The sequence below is a fragment of the Mustela putorius genome, unplaced genomic scaffold (genome assembly GCF_011764305.1).
Source record: "Mustela putorius furo isolate JIRA1106 unplaced genomic scaffold, ASM1176430v1.1 tig00000145_pilon_pilon_pilon, whole genome shotgun sequence".
Taxonomy (NCBI): Eukaryota; Metazoa; Chordata; class Mammalia; order Carnivora; family Mustelidae; genus Mustela; species Mustela putorius.
Genome location: NW_025421294.1, coordinates 41,867,687 through 41,887,898, shown reverse-complemented (window position 1 = coordinate 41,887,898; position 20,212 = coordinate 41,867,687). Strand labels below are relative to the sequence as shown.

General features: G+C 35.4%; 1 protein-coding gene across 2 annotated transcripts in view; it reads left to right on the top strand.

Moving 5' to 3' along the window:
- TENM2 (teneurin transmembrane protein 2) overlaps positions 1-20,212 on the top strand; it is a 1,128,378-nt gene that overhangs the window by 269,283 nt on the left and 838,883 nt on the right. For both annotated transcript variants that reach the window (XM_045075622.1, XM_045075621.1), the window contains exon 3: positions 13,128-13,403. In XM_045075622.1, coding sequence (XP_044931557.1) covers positions 13,128-13,403 — 276 coding nt within the window. The remainder of the gene's footprint in view (positions 1-13,127; positions 13,404-20,212) is intronic.

Below are 20,212 nucleotides of genomic sequence, written 5' to 3'. Positions count from 1 at the left end.
TTCCCTTCTTTTAGGTTTATGTCTCTTCTCAGGAATCCATGTGTCTGTTCCCACATAGTTAGTTGTCTCCACAGCCTTATGAATATAGATATATCAAACCTATTTTATGGATATGGAGACTGAAGATCAGGGGTGGAGGAATTAACTAACCAGAATATCATCAAACCATAAATGGTGGAATAGGGATTCAAATTCTGGATTACATGCTTCTGGTCTGTTCTTAACCACAAAGATCTAGAGTCTTTCTCCTAGGGAGAAAAGTACATGAGTTTCCTGGTGGTCATCCTGTCATGGAATGAATTGGTTGCATGTACTTTTTAAAAAAATTTAGGGCTATTTTTATTAGAGCGATTTTAGGTTCACAGCAAAATTGAGGGGAAGAAGCAGAGATATACCATATGCCTCCTTACCCCCCCATGCATAGACTCTTTCATCATCAGCGTTCCCTACCAGAGTGATGAACATTTATTACAACTGATGAACCTGCATTGGCACATCAATATCACCCAAAGGCCATAGTTTACATTACATTTCGGTCTTGATGCTATAAATTTGATGGGTTTGGGAAAGTGTAAAATGACATGTGTCCATCATTATAATATCATAGAGAGTATTTTCACTGCCCTAAAATTTGTCTGTGTTCCACATACTCATCTCTCCCTGCTCAATCCCTAGCAACCCCTGATCATTTTATTGTCTCCAAAGTTTTACCTTTTCTAGAATGTCATTTGGTTAGAATCATACAGTATGTAGAGTTTTCAGATAGGCTTTTTTTACTCAGTAATATATATTTAAGTTTCCTCCATGTCTTTTCATGGCTTGATCACTCTCTTTCTTTTTATTCCTGAATAATATTCCATTGTATGGTGTATCACAGTTTATTTATCCATTGGTTACATTTACTTTTGCTTCATAATCTTACTCCTTATTGGCTAGAAGTTAAAGAGACATGCAAGTGGAGGTATTTCTTTGTAGTTTATTTCAAAATGTAACCATGAAAATGTTGAAAACATGACTTAATAGAAAAATTATGATTTTACAAATATTTTTAAGCGATAAAAATAGACTGTCCAAGACTTCTATTTTTCAATTATTTTAATTTTTAGAAAAAAGTTTAACTCACAGAAAAGCATAAAGAATAAAGTATACAGTATTCATCCCCTATAATTAACAAGTGTTAATATTTTGTCAAATTTGTTTCAAATCCTCTTTCCTTCCTCTATTCCCTCCCCTGTCATTGCGTTCTCTCTATATTGCCAGAAATAATTGCTATGAAGAATTTGGTGTATGTTTTTTTCCAGTTCAGACTTATCTTGCTAATATTATGTATCAAAAACAACATTATACTTTTCTTATTATGCTTTTGTAACTTGACGTTTGAATGTTGAGGTCTATCTCTATTAAGATCAGGACAGTTATTTCTGATAATTCTCTACCCATAAAATTGCCAATATGTGGCAAATGGCAACCAATATTAAAGATTTGGACCACCTCTTGTTGGTTTCTCAGGAGACTTATTTCCTCCAAAAAGAAGCAGTGTATAAACTAACCTACTTGACATATCTAACTTTGGTGACAGTTTTGAGTGGGTAGTGTGAAGATCTTGTTTTTAAAGAGTTCCCTGTTGATGCCTCTATGTATGTATGTTAAAGTCCTTGTTAAGCTGTTGTCTCCATTGTATGTGAGTGAATCCATCACTTATTAAAAGCAATGCTTGTAAGGCCCTTTAGCTGATGACTCTAATCACGTCGGGAATGGTATATTTTAGTGGCAAGTTAGTCTCTGGTATTGCTGAAACTGATTAGTTACAGCATCACTCATACCATGAACATAATAGTGCTGATGGTAGAGTATTTCAGCTGTGATGACATAAGATTTTTTTACTCCATTGAGCAAGCTTTTGCCTTCTATTCCCGAATTTCCTTTTGACTTTGAGTTTATGTGACTCAACAATTCTCTGTAAGTCAACAGCTGCCAGATGCTAAATGTAATTAAGTCTTTACATGTACTTGTAACCTACGACATGTGTTTGGAACACAGGAAGCAAGGTGGGAAAGGAAGAAAAGGAAAACTCTTGATTCAGTTTCAATTATCCTCTCCCTGTTTAATGATGCTATAACAGGCACTAGGAAACTATGGTCTTGCCATTCTCTACAAGCTCTGTGCCTGGATGCTTAACATACTTTTAGACAAGTATCTAAATCCTAGCAATAATTGGTAATGAAGCAGTTGATTTAAAGGAATTGATTTACAAACAAGAGTATATCATTAACATTTCTCCCCAATATTTGTGGTTACAGAGTAGACTCTGATTAGCTGCTGAAGCAAAATGTCTGCTATACATATATTCACGTGGTGATAGACTGCCATCCATCCATCTCACTAGATGTCAAACTGTAGATTAGTTAATTAACTCTTGAGATCCAGAATAATCCTTCGGTGATGGGAAAGTCAAAATGTTTTCAAAATACCAAGTGCATCATAGAGACAGGGACTTTCACGAATGCCAAGAATGCAAATGTCATGTCTTTGTCAAAATTTTAGTTAATGTTGGTAGTGTCTCTACTGACAAATCAAATATTCTCTGTTTTCTTTTAAGAAACTAGAATGTTGGGGCACCTGGGTGGCTCGGTCATTAAACATCTGCCTTCAGCTCAGGTCATGATCCCAAGGTTCTGGGATCAAACCACACATGGCCCCACATCGGGATCCCTGCTCAACGGGAAGCCTGCCTCTCCCTCTACCACTCCCTCCCTCACTTATGTTCCCTCCCTCACTGTCTCTCTCTCTGTCAAATAAATAAGTAAAAATCTTAAAAAAAAAACAACCAGAAACTAGAATGTTACCTTAATTAGTGGAGTAAATGTTAACTCTATCCAAATATACACAGTTTAATTGGAAAACTATACTGTTTGTGTAGAGGTATGAAAAACTAGAAAAGGGAATCATGTAGATCATTTTGTATTTTTGTGCTTTTTTTTCTAATAACATGGTAATAGTAATATTAATAATAATAGCTAATATTTATTGACTTTTGACTTTGTCCTGGAATATTCTAAATATATATATGCTCTGTGACACAATGACCAGATGAGGCAAGTACTGCTATAATTTCCTCCATTTTACATTGAAAAAACTGAAACATGGGAATATTGAATAGCTTGATCAAGACCATATCTCCTCACAGTAAGTAAGATAAATCTCCAAGCAGCTAAAATAAAACAAAATAAAAACCAAAAATGAGCTAAAGCCAGAAATCTGAAGATTGTAGGTCTTCACTGAGAGCAAGGACTGATATTAGACCTGCATTTGGGGCATTCGACCTTGGATTTAGAGCAAGAGGGACATGGAACTGAGGTTCTTGCAGTAACCAGGAATCCTAAAAGAGATATGTGATTAATAGTACCATATGTCTTAGACAAAATCAAACACAAATCTTCATCTGAGGCCCTTGTGATTTTTGAAAATTAAACCAGTGTCAGCTAAAATAAATATAATTAAGTACATAAGAAAACAAACCTTCATAATTAAGAGCAAGCAAATCAACAAACAACCAATTTTCATCTCTGACGTCCTAAAACATTATAATTTACAGGATCCATACTTCCAAATGTATAATATGCAAATTTAATAGAAAAACTGAACAGAAACACTTAAAAAGCTATAAAAGTTTTATAAATGAAATACATAATTGTTGAAAAAATAACTGACTTCATACAGTAAATATGAGATCGGGCACAATTAAAGAGAGAATTAGTCAGCTGGAAAAAATAGCAAGAAGAAATTAGCAAGAGACAGAGAGAAAAGAGATTAAAAATATAATAGAGACATTTAGAGAGAAGAATAATACTTAGTGTAACAGTATAGAAGTAAGTAAATATTAAAGAGGCAATGACTGAGAAATGTTTAGAATAGAAAAATGATGAATGCACAGAAATGGAAGGAACAGTATATAAGATTAGAACTATGAATAGACTGACATGACATACATATTATAATCCCTAGAGAAACAACTAAAAAATTATTTGAGGAGATAACTAAAAAATCAATAGAAAAATTAAAATGAAATAAAAAAAATATTAACCCATGTGAAGGTGGGAAAGGAAAGATAGAGAGGAAAGGAAAAAGAAAAGAAAAGAATTAGTACCATATAGAGGAATTGACCACATAATTAATAATTTGGTCTAATTGACATATTTGGAATCTTACACTCAGTAATTAGAGAGCATGTGTTCTTCTCAGATTCATTGGTGAAACCAACCAAAGAAAGAAAATACATACATCTATTGATGGGCATCTAGGTGGCTTCCATACCTTGGTTTTTAGAAATAATGCTGCAATAAACATAGGTATGCGTGTATCTTTTCAAATTAGTGTTTTCATTTTCTTTGGGTAAATTCCCAGAGTAGAATTAATGGATCATATGGTATCTCTAATAAGGAAGATGTGGTACACACATACACACACACACTATATAGCCATTAAAAAGGATGAGTTTTTGTTTTTGTTTTTTGCCATTTGTGACAATGTTGATGGCTCTAGAGGGTATTATGCTAAGTGAAATGGGTCATACTGAGAATACCAAATACGGTATGATTTCACTCATGTGTGGAATCTAAAAAACAAATGATAACAAACAAAAAGCAGAATCAGATCTATGAATACAGAGAACAAACTGATGGTTCCCCCCCAGGAGGAACAGGGTAGGGAAGATGATCAAAATGAAGGGAAGGGAGTGGGAGATACAGGTTTTCATTTATGAAATGAGTAAGTTGTGGGAATAAAAGATACAGCATAGGGAATATAATCAGTGATATTGTAATAGTGTTATATGGTGACATATGATAGTTACACTTGTGAGCAGAACATAACGCATAGAGATGTTGACTCATTGTACTGCACACTTGAAATTAATGGAATGTGTGTCAACTGCACTCAAAAAATTTTTAAAGATATTTTTAAAAAGAAAGCACAAGTATTCCATTGTGTATATATACCACATCTTCTTGATCCATTCATCTGTTGATGGACATGTAAACCTGGTGATTCACAGACCTGTACCCCTGGGGATAAAAATATATGTTTATAAAAAATAAAAAATTTAAATAAAAAAAAAAAGAAAGCACAAGTAATGTCAAGAATGAAAATAAGGACAACATGCTATTAACCTAGCAGAAATTAAAAGGATTCAAAAATACTTGGATAACTTTGTGCCAAACCATTTGAAAACATAGATGAAATGAGCATAGTCCTAGAAATATTGATTGTCCCCAGTCAGCTCAAGAGAAAATAGACAATGTTAGTAATTGCAATTAAATACAATAAACTGTAATTTAAAAATATAAACTATATAAATTCAATTACAATAATTACAATTTAAAAATAAAGTTTCTGCATCTGTAAACTGATGATCATCATACTAGCTATGTTTGTTTTAAGGCTACTCTGTGGCAGACAATGTTCTAAGAAGCATTTTTACCTGCCTTGTCTAATTCATTGCTCATAACAACCCTATGAAGGCGGATGCTATTTTTATGTTTATTTTATAAAAGAGTAAATGGAGACTCATCAGAAGATATAATTCTAAGAATTTATGGTCAAGTATTTTTAAAACAGACTTTGGAATTCCCACGTTAACCCTAGCCAATATAGTGACAATTTTAGAGGGCTGTTGTCCTCATTAATTTGAAAACTGTACCTGAAAGCATTTAGACCAGTACCTGCCACACTGTGAAGTCCTCAATAAATGTAAGCTAATCTAGTAGCTGTTCTCAAACATAGGACAGCTAGACTGTTGCAGCCAATTCACTATTGTTCTTTTATTTATTTTTTTATCCAAATTTATTTTATTTATCAAAAAAAAAAAGGTTTTTTTTGAAGAGGCACAGTCCCACGTGGTCAGATGACTCTACACACAGGGTAACTGATAGGTATAGTTTTTAATACCAGAATTCAATTTTTATCTTGTTGGAATTTTCATCAGCAGAAAAGAATCTCCAGCTAGCTAGGTTACTGGGTATTTCATTTCTATTTATGAATTGGCAGTTGTTCAGCAGAACCTTTTGTTGTGGCTGCTTTGGGTGTTCCAAATCGGTCTTTGTTCAGGCTGGAACAGTGAAAATGCCACCATATTGTAGGAGAATGCCACATTCACCTTTCTCTTTGAAGTTAGAAAGCTTAGAGAGAAACCAAGGATATTGGAAACTCTCCTGTCGTCACTAACCATTTTGATGTTTCCTTGATTTAGAATGTGTTTATTTACACTGGAAAAAAAATTGTGAAAGTTGTGATCTATCACACCTTTAGGTAGAGTTTAAAATAATCTGAAAGTTTAGAACTATCAAAATATTAGTATTTTAGGAACTATACATATAAGAAAATTCTTATTCTTAAAGTGAATTTTTGAAATATAAATGTTTGGCTTAAGTTTTTATGAATAATAATACATGTACAACTCCTCTGTAGTTTTTAAGCCACAGGAGTTTTCATGAACAGTCTTGTCAGCATTTGGAAAAATATCTGAATATGTAAAATCAGATGAACTTTAGAAGGGCATTAAGAAGGAGTTTATATGAAGAATTTTAATACACACAAGCATAAAAAATTAGAATTCATAAGTAGTTTCTTCAGTGGTTTTCCCAAAATTGTTATCAATGTATTTATAGATATATAGATCTTAGATTGTTTAAAAATAATATGTTAGATAATATTGGTAAGTTTTTGGTAAGTGATCATTTTCTGTAGCTTGTACATATCAATGATTTCTCAAATTTCAAGATAAGATATCGATACTAAATACAAGATAACAACTTGGTGGTTTATTTTCAATTAATCAAAAATAAAAATTATCTTTTATCACTTATAATTGCCATATTTTTCTTGATAACTATCTGCTGCAAAAACTTACTCCACTTACTGTGATTTTAAAAAAAAAAAGAACTATACTATTATAATTGATACCATTTTCTTAAATACTTGCAGGAAAATTTGGAGTTCATACTCATTTCTGACTTAAAGGTGTAGACTCTAACATTTGCTCGGGAAAATTGACCCATGCTTATATACAAGAGGTTCTCTTTGTCTTAGGATAATGATGCTAGAAAAAGGCCACTTAAAAATGGAATCAGTGTTAAAAAAAGAATCAATATTTCATATCAATTAGTAAAAATAATTTGTTCTAACTTTATCTTCCAAAAAGAACATTGATTATCAAAAGTATATTTTAATGTTTAATACAATTTATTATTCTAATTATGCTATAATTATGCAAAAGGATAAAGAATAACAGTTTTTGTGCAAGGCATAATATACATTTTACGGCAAAATTGCCTGAACGTACAATATATCCTTCACTTTATATTTGAATTTCACAGCATGATCACAGAGAGTTGTATTTTGCAAAAAAAAAAAAAAAGGATGAATTCATCAATTTTCCTAAGGACTATTCATTAACCTTTTATTTAAATAGTTATCAGTCCTCATTCAAAGTTGAGATTTTCCTGATTCTTGGTATGATGAGTGATTTTTTTATTATATCCTGGCTATTTGAAATATTGTGTTTTGAAACTCTGGATCTCATCTAAATCTTCTGTTGCAGCAAGCTTCCTCTGATACCCAGCCAGTAGGAAAAAATGGGACATTGAGCCTTCACTGCCAGATGGAGGTGAAAGTCCCAAGATTCTCACTTGGCCTTCTTTGACAAAGCAGGGCCTGGTGGGTAGGGGAGTGGGTGGTGGAATGGATTGAGAAAGGATGCTCTCTTGCTGAGCCAAGTTGGAATTTTAGACTCTTCACTGGGATTCTGCAGACACCAGCGCAACTCAGAGAGAGAGGGACACCTCTTTATAGCTCCCCCATGAATTCTTCAGCGGTGGTAAATTTCAATTTAACATCAGTTCTTCTCTGACACCATCAGGGAGAGGAAGGGGTGCTTCATTACCACTGGGTGGGGATGTAAGTCCAGGATCATCTCAAGGCCACCAATGATGCCTTCCTGTGGGATGTCTGGGAAGGCTCATTCCTATTGGATGAGGATGAAATTCTACCCTGGCGTGTTTATGGACGTAAGGAAGGACCCTTAATTTACAGTAGGCTTTACTCTAGGCTTATTTTGCCCGTTTCCACTGGTGTTTTTAATTTGCAGATTTCTCCAACACCAGGTCCGGAATACATAAGGCAAAAGTAAACCCCAGGGAACTCACAACTATGTCTTTTCTCAGGTCCCAGGATCCTAATAGCACTGTCTTCTTTAGACACCCTTTAAACTCTTTCTAAGTAGTTTTTCTATGTACTCCTCAGGGGGAGTTAGCTGTACTTAGTGGGACAAGTAGAACAGCATGGGAAATTCTATCTTGATCCAAAACCAGAAGACTGTCATCTTTTGAAGAAACCGTAATCATGCCAATATGCATTTCTATTTTTTTTTCCTTGTTCACAGGTTAATTCTGTTAGATCATGGTAATTATGTGGCTTTGCTTATGATCCTAGTGTTTCTTAGCATTACTTGTATTGACTTCATGGAAATCTGCATCTTCACAAGCTTTACAGCTTAGACTTATATTGGCACCATATTACTTTCTGTCATCAACAACTAACTAATGATACAGATGTTGATAGGTTGGTTGATATGAGCAGAGATTAGCAGTAAGTGGGTTGGTATGGTGGGGATTAATTTTAGAAGTGATCATTAGTGACTGTTTTCATGTTGTAGCAACTTTTGCTCCTGTGTATAGAATTCTCTCTCTTAAATTCAGGGGACTCACATAGTGAACATTTAGGTAATACAAGTTTTCTATATTGTACTCCCCTATTACTACAGTTAACTTTTATCTTCCTGCCCTCCTAGTAGAAAATCTGTTCAAATGCTGACATTTCCAGTGCTATTTGTATTCCCTGGTATTACCATGACATGATAATTCTGACTTAGCGACATATGTGCTTCTCCTAGTTAAAGGTTATTTCAAAGTGTGAGAAGTTGGTAAAAACTTAGAAGATAAAGCCATGATCACAATACGCTGCCATATCTTTCCTTTGAATTGTGTCCCCAAACAAAACTAGTTGGTCAGAGGCTGATTTTTTATATCTCTTGCAAAATTTCTCTCAAAAAAATTCTGAAAAGGATCTGGGTTATACACTGAAGTTATGGCCAAGAAAAAGTCCACTCAACGACAAAAAGATTTACCAAGAGAATTATTTTTAAACACTTGTGTTCTGCTATCCTGGTCACCTAACAGTTTTAGGAATTAATTTTATCTCCCAACATCCTAAATTATACTCACACTCTAAAATACGGATATGGATTTTTAAAACAAAAATAGTGACCTTGGCCTTGATGATGTAACTTGGGGCCACACTGGGCAGTTCACTGGCATCGACCATAAAACACATACCTGAGATGAAATAAGTTTGAAACATCATCCACATCCACTTTAATACAGTATCAGAGACACTGGAGGCAGATAGAAGGTAAACATATGTTTCGTGGATACTGAGATATGATGACTCTTTCTATCTTCTTCAAGAAAATAAAGAAGGAAAGAAATGTTGACTGCATTCCACTAGAAATCTTAGCTTGGAGAATCACACAATGACTAGTCTCTCTCTTCCATTCAAAGCTGCCATGGAGCTTAATAAAGACATAATTATACAAGATGAATTAAAGCAAAATCAACCTTCCATCAATGAGCAAAGTAAGTGAAAAACAATAAGTTGACATGGTATTAAAATTCCCCTATGCTGTTTACATTCTGAGCAGAAGAGTATGACGTGAGAGTTTTGTGCTGTGAGATAAACTACGTGAAAAATGTTTGTCTGAAATCAGTGTATATAGGGGAATGTTTGGGAACAGTTTGGAAAGAGCACACTGAAGGGGGCCTGAGGACTTCCTGGAGTAAATTCAGAGTCCCTCCAAGTAGTAAGTCTACTGCTAGATGAACATCTGCTGGCCAAGCTGTGAAAGGATGAACGGTCGGACCAGTAGATGACCTTTCATGGCTCCTTGTCCTTTTCCTATATAGTATTTATCACTGTATAAATTGTACTTTGTTTATGGGATTCTTTGATTAATGTCTCTTTCCCAATTAGACTGTAAATGTCATGGGCTCCATTTTCATAAGGCTTACTGTTATATCCCCAATGCCTAGCATAGCACTAGGAACGATAAATATTTGTTGAATGATTTAATAAATGATAGATCCATTTTTCCTTTCCACTGTGTATGTGGCTTGCCAGCTTCATATGTTAAGCCAGCAAACTTGGAAATGGCTTGGGCCAGAATCTGTCCCAGGTACTTAGAATAAGATTACTATTCTTTTGAGTTAGTTGAGGACAAAAGGTACCAAACTAGGAGTTGTGAGGAAAGGGTGGCATTGGGAGACCATGGTCCTATTGGAAAATGACTATAAGGAGTTTAGAAGGTAGTATTTTTGAGGAAACTTTTCTGAATTTAGACTAAAACCTGGCTTCCTATAAACCAGTGTAAACATAGTTAATTTTCCCAATGACTTCACTACCTCATCTCCAATTTTCTGTAGAGTGTTGCTTGTTTGTGGCTTATGGGGCCGTAAGCTTAAAGTTGAAACTCTTAAAGTATGCTGTTTTCCAACATTTGCAGTTACTTTAAAAGTTGTGCTAATTTTAAATGATTTATGATGATTTTAAGTTTAACAGAAAAAAACAATATTTTAATTTCTTATCATCAAGTAAATTTGATAACCAAAGAAGAAGACTGCATTTATTCCATGGCTTTCCATGCCCTAGGCATATTGCCTGTTACTTTGAGTACCCAGATTGAAAAGCACATGGGATGCTCTGAAAACTGAAGCTTCCTTTCCTCACACAGATGTTTCTCTTTTCCCGAGGAGGTCTTTGAAACTAGTTCCAGATAATGAGATGTGGGAAAACCATCAGGAAAGTTGCCTTAATACATACACACTCCATTTCAAATGGAATCGTATAGCTAAAAATTCCCACATGTGGAATAAAAACATGTGTGTTTTCGTTTGACTTGTTTTCATTTATTATAGGAAAAGGAAACATTATATTTCCTGCCTGTCCAGAGCAAACATGAGCTCTAGAAACAAGATGGGAGAATGCTCATATTAAGTGACTCTTCATTTACTGAAGATGAGAAAACAAAGACAGAAAAGCATTGTAACATCAGACATATATGAACTTAACTTTCATTTTATAGACTACTGAAACTAAAATAAAAATTTTAGCGTACAATTATGAGAAAATACCTAAGTACCAAGGATGTTAACTGGAACAGAGTACCTGGACAAGGGATCTCAGACATGATAAAATATGTACAGGGAATAAGTAACAGCACTGAGGACCATGCTGGTGGTGGTGAGGACTTCCTCTTCCGTGCCCAGTAAGCAGGAAATCACCCCATCCCCACAGGAAGTTTTGCTTGGGTTAGCTCTCCAATGAATAGGTTTCACTCTGCAGAAGCAATTATGTATAAAATTGGGTTTGATCCCATTTACACAGCTAACTAAAGAAGACTGTGGAACTTCAATGTGTGGTGAAGTTGGAAAGTAGAACCTCAGAATATTACAAATTAAAGTCACACTACGTTAATACAAACAGTTGCAAACACTTTTTAAAATAAAAGCTGAGAAATGATGCCATGTATGTGGAGTATCATAGAGTAGTCATGTTATGTCATAAGTTTGGAGATATGATTGATGGGGAATGACCCTAATATAATAAGTATATACAAAGTAAACCATGGATGTGGTGTTATTTATAAGGTTTTCCTCGCTAATAGCATGGAACTGCATTTCTTCACTGCATTTTCCCCCATTGTCTGTAACTTAGTTAAAGACCAAAAAAAAAAAAAAAAAAAAAAAATCAGCTATATATGTCAGTAAATAGAATGTACCACATTCTTTCATCTAATTTGCATTGAAAGCTTAAAATCTCTTATAAGAAGCTGTAAGAGTGAAGTACACAGATAGAGCATTCACTGTGCCAACATGTTGCCAGGCTGGTTTTTGATTCAGAGCATTTCACATTGTAGAATGAGCAGATGCTTGGAATCTGCAGATTCGAGGTGTATTGTGGATCTGCCACTTGCCTAGGCATGACCTCGGAAATCGTCAACACCTAAACTGCTGGGCTATTATGATACTTAAATGAGATTTAAAGCCTATACACTGTCTGCCCATGCCCAACATATGGTAACATAAAAATGGTCAATAAAAGTCTATTCTCTTCCGCTTCCCATTCATGCACACATTCACTCTCCAAACTACTTGTGGTTTTAAGCTGAAGACATTGTTTGATATCATTTAAAAGTGTAAGGACTGACTTTTCATCCAGAGGATGCTAACTTAAATAATACATTACATAGTTTATTAAAAAAAAATTGGTGTATATTATCACATAGAAGATACACAGTGATCCTGAGAGGAATTTAAGAGATTAATACCCAGATTTTACAGATGAGAAAACTGGGGCTCAAGGAGTAAGAGACTTGCCACAATGAGACTTACCAGTGGGAAGCTGGGACCAGTACCCAGGTCTCCTGGCCACCACTCACATTTATTGGAGGATTAAGGTTCTTTGACATGAAGACAGACTGCTCAAGGATCAGATCCATGTTTTGCTACAATCTAGATGTGTGACCTTGGGTAAGTCACTTAAATTCTCTGTTCCTCTGTTCCTCAGTTTCCTTACAAAATGATTACAATAATATTATCTTCTTCATAAAGTTGCTATAAAACTTAAAAACATAAAATAGAAGTTGCCCAACCAAAGATGCCCAGAGCAAAGTAAGCATTTGGTATATATATTAGCTATTATTACAAATCCCATGTTTTTTCAGCTACATGTGCTACCTAGACAACAGTAAATGCTGTAACATTTTTTAAACAAAATCTGAGCATTCTGGCCTAGGGTTAAAAGTAATCGTAGATGTTTACTTTTTTGCTCTCAAATTTACCCCAATATCCTAAATACTCTTGCTCATATATTCCTGTATACCATGGAAATCTGGTAGATTTTTTTTTTTTTTTTTGGGGGGTGGGAAAAACCACCTGTATGCTCTTTGTAAGAATAAATTTCCACTTTGTAAGGCATTTCACAATTTGTAATCAGTCTCTCTGTTGCTGTCACCTTAGGAACTAACTTCACCCTTGCGGAACTGGGAATCTGTGAGCCCTCCCCGCACCGAAGTGGCTACTGTTCTGACATGGGGATCCTTCACCAGGGCTACTCTCTGAGCACAGGGTCTGACGCCGACTCCGACACAGAGGGAGGGATGTCTCCAGAACACGCCATCAGACTGTGGGGGAGAGGGATAAAATCCAGACGCAGTTCCGGCCTGTCCAGTCGTGAGAACTCAGCCCTTACTTTGACCGATTCTGACAACGAAAATAAGTCAGATGATGAGAACGGTAGGCCTGCTTCTTAAATACCTTTTCGTGTTCTGAGTACGGCACATTATGGCGTTTGGGATGCCTGTTTTTTAAATAAAGAGGAGTATAAAACCATTCATTTTCTTTTAAATCAACCATGTCTACCCACTCCGCGCTCGGGAAAAATAAACCAGCAAACCTCCAGCACACAAGAAATGAGGAGAGAATTTTAAAATCACATTTTGACGATAACACAGTATTCAGGTATAGTTGGTTGGTCTTATTAGCAAGTAAATTACATTGCAAAAGAGGCAACTTGATAAACTATGACCTATACCTAGAAAATGTCCTCTCGCCACAAGTTTCTAAGTCTTCGTATTGATTTCCCCTTCCCAGTAAATGGCAACCTAGGGTTTTTTTTTTTTTTTTCCATGAAGATCTCTTAAGAATCCTACCTTATCTTAGACTTTCATTTCCAGGCGGCAATGCCTCATATCCGTATTGAAGATCAAACCTGGAACAGATGCTCTAGAGTTTAATAATGACAAATAGGAAGAGACTTGTCTTCAAAAAAAAAGTATTCTCTTCTCTGTTTACTTTTCTCCTTGGTACCTATGTAGGTTAATGGCTTCCCTCATCTTCTATCACAAATCACTATTGCTTATCCATCAGCTTCGTAGATGGGTTTTAATGAAACTTTGAAAATTAAATGCTTCCGATCATTAAGCAGTAAATATAGGGAAGCCTAAGCAAGTCATTAAAGAGATAAGGTGCTTATTTGTGGATTTCTTACCGACTCAGAGCTGTGTTTAGTCAAAAACATCTTTTAAAAGATAAATTGCATTAGGTACAGCTGATTTATGAAGAAAACATCAAATGCTGTGTGGTTTGTTATGAATATATTGTGTGTTTGCTGAAAGAATTGCCATTAAAATGTTTACAAACAGATCAGTTAAGAATGTTTATATAAAATATTATAAACTTCTACTAGAGCAGCTTTAAGTATTTTCTTGCATTTAAAAAAAGAAAAAGAAATTTGCAGGCGGACAGCTTGTTGTGAATGCGAAAGCATAGCTAAATATCATTTAATCTCAAAACTGTGTTGAAAATACATCATTTCCTGGGTAAGTCGCATATATCCAAAAAGATGTCACTTTGTGGAATTTAAATTTGTGTTTAATTCTGAAATAATTTATTCTACTGTAGGGACAAGGAGATGTGTCTTACTTATGCCTCCGTTCATGTAGCTAATCGAGGTGTACTCTCAAGGAAAAATCTGTACTTGACTCCTTTTGAATTTTAACAAAATTCTGACACTTGGCACATTCAACACTCTAAGGTACTTATTTGATAGGAAATTACTTTTAGAAGTTTTCATAAAGGCATACATTGAATCCATTTACTGATGTACTTTTTCAGCTCCGAGTGTGTCAGATACTATTTAAGTGGTGGCAGTATGATTGCCTAATAAATAAAATCACTTGCAATCCAAGAATTTATGGCACATTTTAAACAAGGTATTTTGGCAAATCTTCCATGGTGGCATTCTCACTGGTCTCATGGGAACCATCTGTACAAAATTTATGCAAATTGATAGAGTCCCCACCCTCTCTTTTTAAACCTATATACATCTTAAAAACTTAACTGATGAGGCGAGTTTTCCAGTGAAGCAAAGGGAGCAAAAAAAAGCTCGCCTTGATTTCACCTGAAGTGTTATGGATAGGAGAGTTTCAGAATGAATGATGTGTTGGGGAGACCAAAAGTAGTCTCTCTTTTTTCCAGTATTATTTAAAACATCATCCTTGAACAATCTTCACCTCTGAGAAGTCTATATAAATCCCTATGTATGGAGAGGAAATAAACCCTTAAATCTAGTGTCTTGATTTTTTCCTGCAACGCCAGTTATAAAGCAGGCAGAATTGCATCAGGAATTCTGTACTAGGAAGTACTGAGGGACTCTTTCTCGTGCCTGCATCTGGCCGAGCATGAAGGAGGTAAGGAAGCAGAGTTCAAGCTTTGGTGCTAGCTGGTTATTTTAAAATGTACAGATAAAATGTGTTTCATTTTCTCTTTTCTTAAATGTTTCAGTATACCACATATTCAGAAGATGTACATAATGCATGTTCTCTTCTCATTTGGGGCCAAGAGTAAAAATAAGGAATTTGACACGTCACATCGTAAACTCTTCAAGAAAATAAAAAGGGAGGCGCGAGTCACTCTGCAGGCTGAGGTGTTAACTTCAGGAAACTTCTTGCTCTTTCTCTTTGACAAATTCGGTTTGGCTCACAGAGAAATCAATGCATTTTCACATCACTGACTTTATGAAGTTTGGGAATGTATTATCATATAGATTGACAGTTGCCCCACTGGTTCCACACCACAGCGTGGACACTTACAAAGCCGTCATTAATTTCTCACACTTGTACCCCACGATGGCTTCCTCCATAATAAACACTCTGTCCTTCAGAACCCAATCAATAACCTTTTAGGCATGCCTCTCTTGAAGAGGAAGTTAAAGAATCTGTACTTTGAGAAGGAAGCTCTCCGATTCAATTTTAGACTTTAAAGCTATATGCTCATAAAATGCATCTTTGTGTCCCAGATATTTTCATTTCATGTTTATGGTGGGATCTTGGGGTGCCTCGATTTTCCCAGGGCTTATTCAAAATTGCCCTTAAAACATTCCAGTTGTGGTTTTGCTAAGCAAGGTTAGAATGTGAAGGCAGATCCAAAAACCAAATTCTCTTTCTGTGGTGTAAAACATGTATCCAGCCGTCAGACTCAGGTAATAAAAACCCTGACTGCCAGCAGTTCTTCCTGCGTGAGCCTGTGACACAAATGGCCTACTAGGAACTAGTAGAGTCCCATCACACTGAACACATGATAAATATGTCCTTTTTAAAATCTTTTTCCTTCACACCTCTGCATCTTACACGCACTGTATGTATGGCCACCAAATTAACATTGTGTTGGCTTTGCTTGCTTTAAATAAATACAGCTCTCAGGGTCAAGTGGTTTTATCAGGTCGTTTGACTGTAAGTTAAAGATGGCTTAGTTAGAAATGGCAGTGAGTTGAGAACAGCTAGGCCAAGTTTTTGCTGCTGTGTAATTTGACGCATCTATAGAAAGAGCTTCCTCGGTGACTTTAAATTAGAATCATCCCTTTTTTGGGGTAATAAATGTCCCACTTAAAATATGTCCTCTTAGACGCCCTTTGTATCACCTGAGTTATGGAGAAAATGGGGCAGTTACTAATACACAAGAATAACTAATTGCCTCTTTAAAAATGCAGAAAAGCACACACTGTAAAAAATCTGGTCTATGTATTCTTGACTCCCTTAGGCGGTTGCTTCACCTTGGGGACTTAAAATATCCTTGGGTGGTTTTTTTTTTTTGCTTCCCCCCCCCCAGCATAATTCTAGTTTTAGTTATTTTGTTAGAAATCCTGAAACAAAAGAAAAAAAGAAAACACAAAGAAGAAGAGCTTGTCTATGGAATAGAGAGCCAGAAATTATAGAAAACTAAATCTGTCCTTGGTAAAGAAGAAAATTAGCCTTTCCTTACCCTCTCTGCTTTCACCCAAAGTAAATAAGGACAATGTTCATTTTCATCTCTTGTCAATTGGGAAATTTACAATTCTCATAATGTACTTTGAGGTTGAAAATATAAATGTTGGGTTAATTTCATTGCATTTCACAAAATGCATTTATAAAACAAGCTGGCTCTTGGTACATAATGGATTCGTGTAAAGTATATTTGTGGAACAGAGATTCTATTAGATTGTGAGTCCTCTTGGCTGAGGGCTGCAGTGTTCCTGCCTCTTGAGGAGGACATGAACACACCCAGGTACTCAATGCATGTTAATTGAGGCATGAGAAATGAACTCTGAAGAAGGAAGGATTTTCCTTAATATCGGGGACAGTATCTATAGGTTATTGCCACCAACCACATTGCATTCACTTATTTGCCATGTCAGGTGAGTTTCTTGAGTCTTTTCCCCTTCTCTTCAAAAAGGAACCTATCAATAAATTCATTAGAGTGCTCCGTAAATATGCACATCCAAGACCTGCTAGTGGGTTTCTATTTCTGACCCACTCTATTATACTTACATAAGCTTAAGTTTATTTTGTTTTATAATGCACTCTACTCCTTTCTTCTTCCCCATTTTCTCACATGTAAAATTTACAGAGAATGCCTGGAACAGGTATAAAGACTTACTATAAGCACCAGATAATTATAGCCCAGGGCTCGTAATTTTGCTCTTAAAGTCGGGAATAAGAATAGTAAACAAGCTACAGAAATCATGCCATAATACTCAACTGTACTTTTGATGTTGATATGGGGATGATTTCTTTACCAGCCAAACTTTATGGCAAAAATTCCATGGAAAGAAAATACTGTCTCAATTCCTTAAAAACAAAACAAAAAACATGGAAGAAAACAAAACAAACTTTAAATCCATTTTGATGACAATTTTTCAAGTGGTATTTTTAAGCTTTATTTTTTTTATACTTTCAAATTTGGAAGAAAAATATTTGTAAGGAATGTTGAATGAGTCATCATGGATTGAAAAGTTAAAATCATGAGGAAAAAAAAAATCACCAGTCAGAAGGTTCTCATTCTTGTCTGTTCCTAAATGAAAGGATGATATGATTTTAAGAACTGCTCCATTTCCTAGAAGTTCAGATATTAGAGGCTACAGACGCCCCTTATTTTACAAAAGGATTGTTAACGAGGGTCTTAAATCTATCATCATTGCAATGCTAAACTATAGGTGATAATAATATAGAACCCGATGGAAAATTTAGGAATATCACATTGTCACTTGGCTTGGTACATTAAGAAGTGGAAGGATAGATGTTTTGCAAAGGAACCTGTATAAGACTTTAGAGATTTAGGTTTTTGGCAAATGAAAGCAATGCTTACATTACTTGAAAGTAGAACAGACAACTTGAAAGGGTGTCAGTACTGCAAGTTCCAGATTATAAACTTTAGTGGCATGGTTTTTAGTTATTTATATATTTCTTTCTTTCCTTTGGTGGTTTCTTTCATGTTTGTTAATGCTCCCGGGGGCTATCAAGGAATGGCTCCATTCAATAAATACAATAAATAAAATGAAGCACTAAGCCTTACTTTTGGCAAGGGCAGTCTGATTATTACACGTGTAATCTCTGGGCCTTCAGGGAGACATTGGGCTTGGTGGATAATCATTTGGTTTTAAGCTGCTGAGTTCCTGATATCTGTACTTTCACTTCAGTTAAGCAGCAAAGGCAGTAACCGGGTGAGAGGCAAACTGTTTTCTGCTACTTCACCATTGGAAGTCTCTTCACTCAGAAAACTCTCTACGTTTTTGCTTATTGTTCAGTCACTTTTTAGTTTGGTTGTTTTTGTCAAGGATCAAATTAAATTTAAATCTTGGAGAGAGACACAATCAAGTATTAGAGCCATAAATAAAATGAGTTAAAGCTAAGGAAGTTGATAGTATAAATTTCCTATGGACAACTGCATCCGGATGAACCTACACAAAATAAAATATGAGGCTAAAAAGGGATTGCAAAGGCACATGATAAGTAACAAGATACTTCATTTACCTATTCTGAAACTAGGACACAGTGAGGGGAAAGAGAGAATTTCAAGTAACAGATTTGTAAGTAGGATAGAAATTATGGTTATGTAGGTATTGTAGATAGGCATTCTTATACCTAATAGTAAAAATGTTACTTGTAATTTCATGTTGAGTATTATTTAATTTGTATTTCATGTCGAGTATTTAAGGCTAGCCGAAAGAAGTACCTTGAAAATTGCCCTTCCCAGTTTCCCTAAATTCAGTTTGAGGGATGTTAAAGCCATCCAAGGTCGAGAGAAGAGATTCATAGAATGGTCATTAACATAGAGGCTGTGAACTGTAGTTCATGAGTTGTTTTATTTGGTCAGTCCCGTGTTTAAAAAATTTAACATTACGAATTAACATTTTTAAGTAGAATTTTTTTATTGTTGGCTTCTCTTGAAATAATACAAGATCTAGTAGCACTTGTCCAGCTTTCCTTCTGGACAAGTTTGGTTAGAAATAGTCACCATGGTAGTTCTAGATGGGCCCATGTCACCTGGTTCCCCTGAGCTCCCTTCAGTCTACTCCACTCATTTCCAGTCTGCTTAGCCTTGTAGCATTTGAGTTACCAGCCTTGACCTGTGTGCCCACTTCGGGGAAACCACGGACAATAAAAATGGTAGAAAGAAAGCTAGAAACCAGCACTGTTAGCTTAATTTCATGTGTGTTTAAAATAGTGATGTTGTGTGCATTTTGTTAAGTTTGACTCATCGGGAGGATGGGCTTAATTTTGCTAGACCAAATTAAAAAAGTAATTTTAAGGTGTTCTGATAAAATTAAATCAAATGAAAATCAATTTAATTTGGAGATTAGGAAAGTAGTTGTATGTGTGGGGGAGGGGGATGGTAAGTACATGATTCACTAACCCCATCTTCAGCCATACTAAGAAGTTACAGTCAGAATTTTTGATTCCAACACATATAAGCTATTTTAAAGTAAACGTATCTAGGTGGACTTTTAGGAAGGAGATGGAGGAAAAACCTACTTTAAAACTTTAGCTATTTCAGCTGATTGAGGAAAACCCCAGGGCTTTTTAGGAGGAAGCCATTTAAAGAGGAGGAAAATGACTTTGTACTAATTATGTTCAGTTTTGATCAGGCAAAGGGTTTATGGAGTCTGTTACAATAAAGGAGAAGACAATAAAACAAGGGCTGGAAGAGGAAAATGCAGTGATCTACAAAAGGCCTCCAGTGTCCTAAGAGAGAAAGACTTGGAGCGATTCTGGATAATGCTGAGCTGG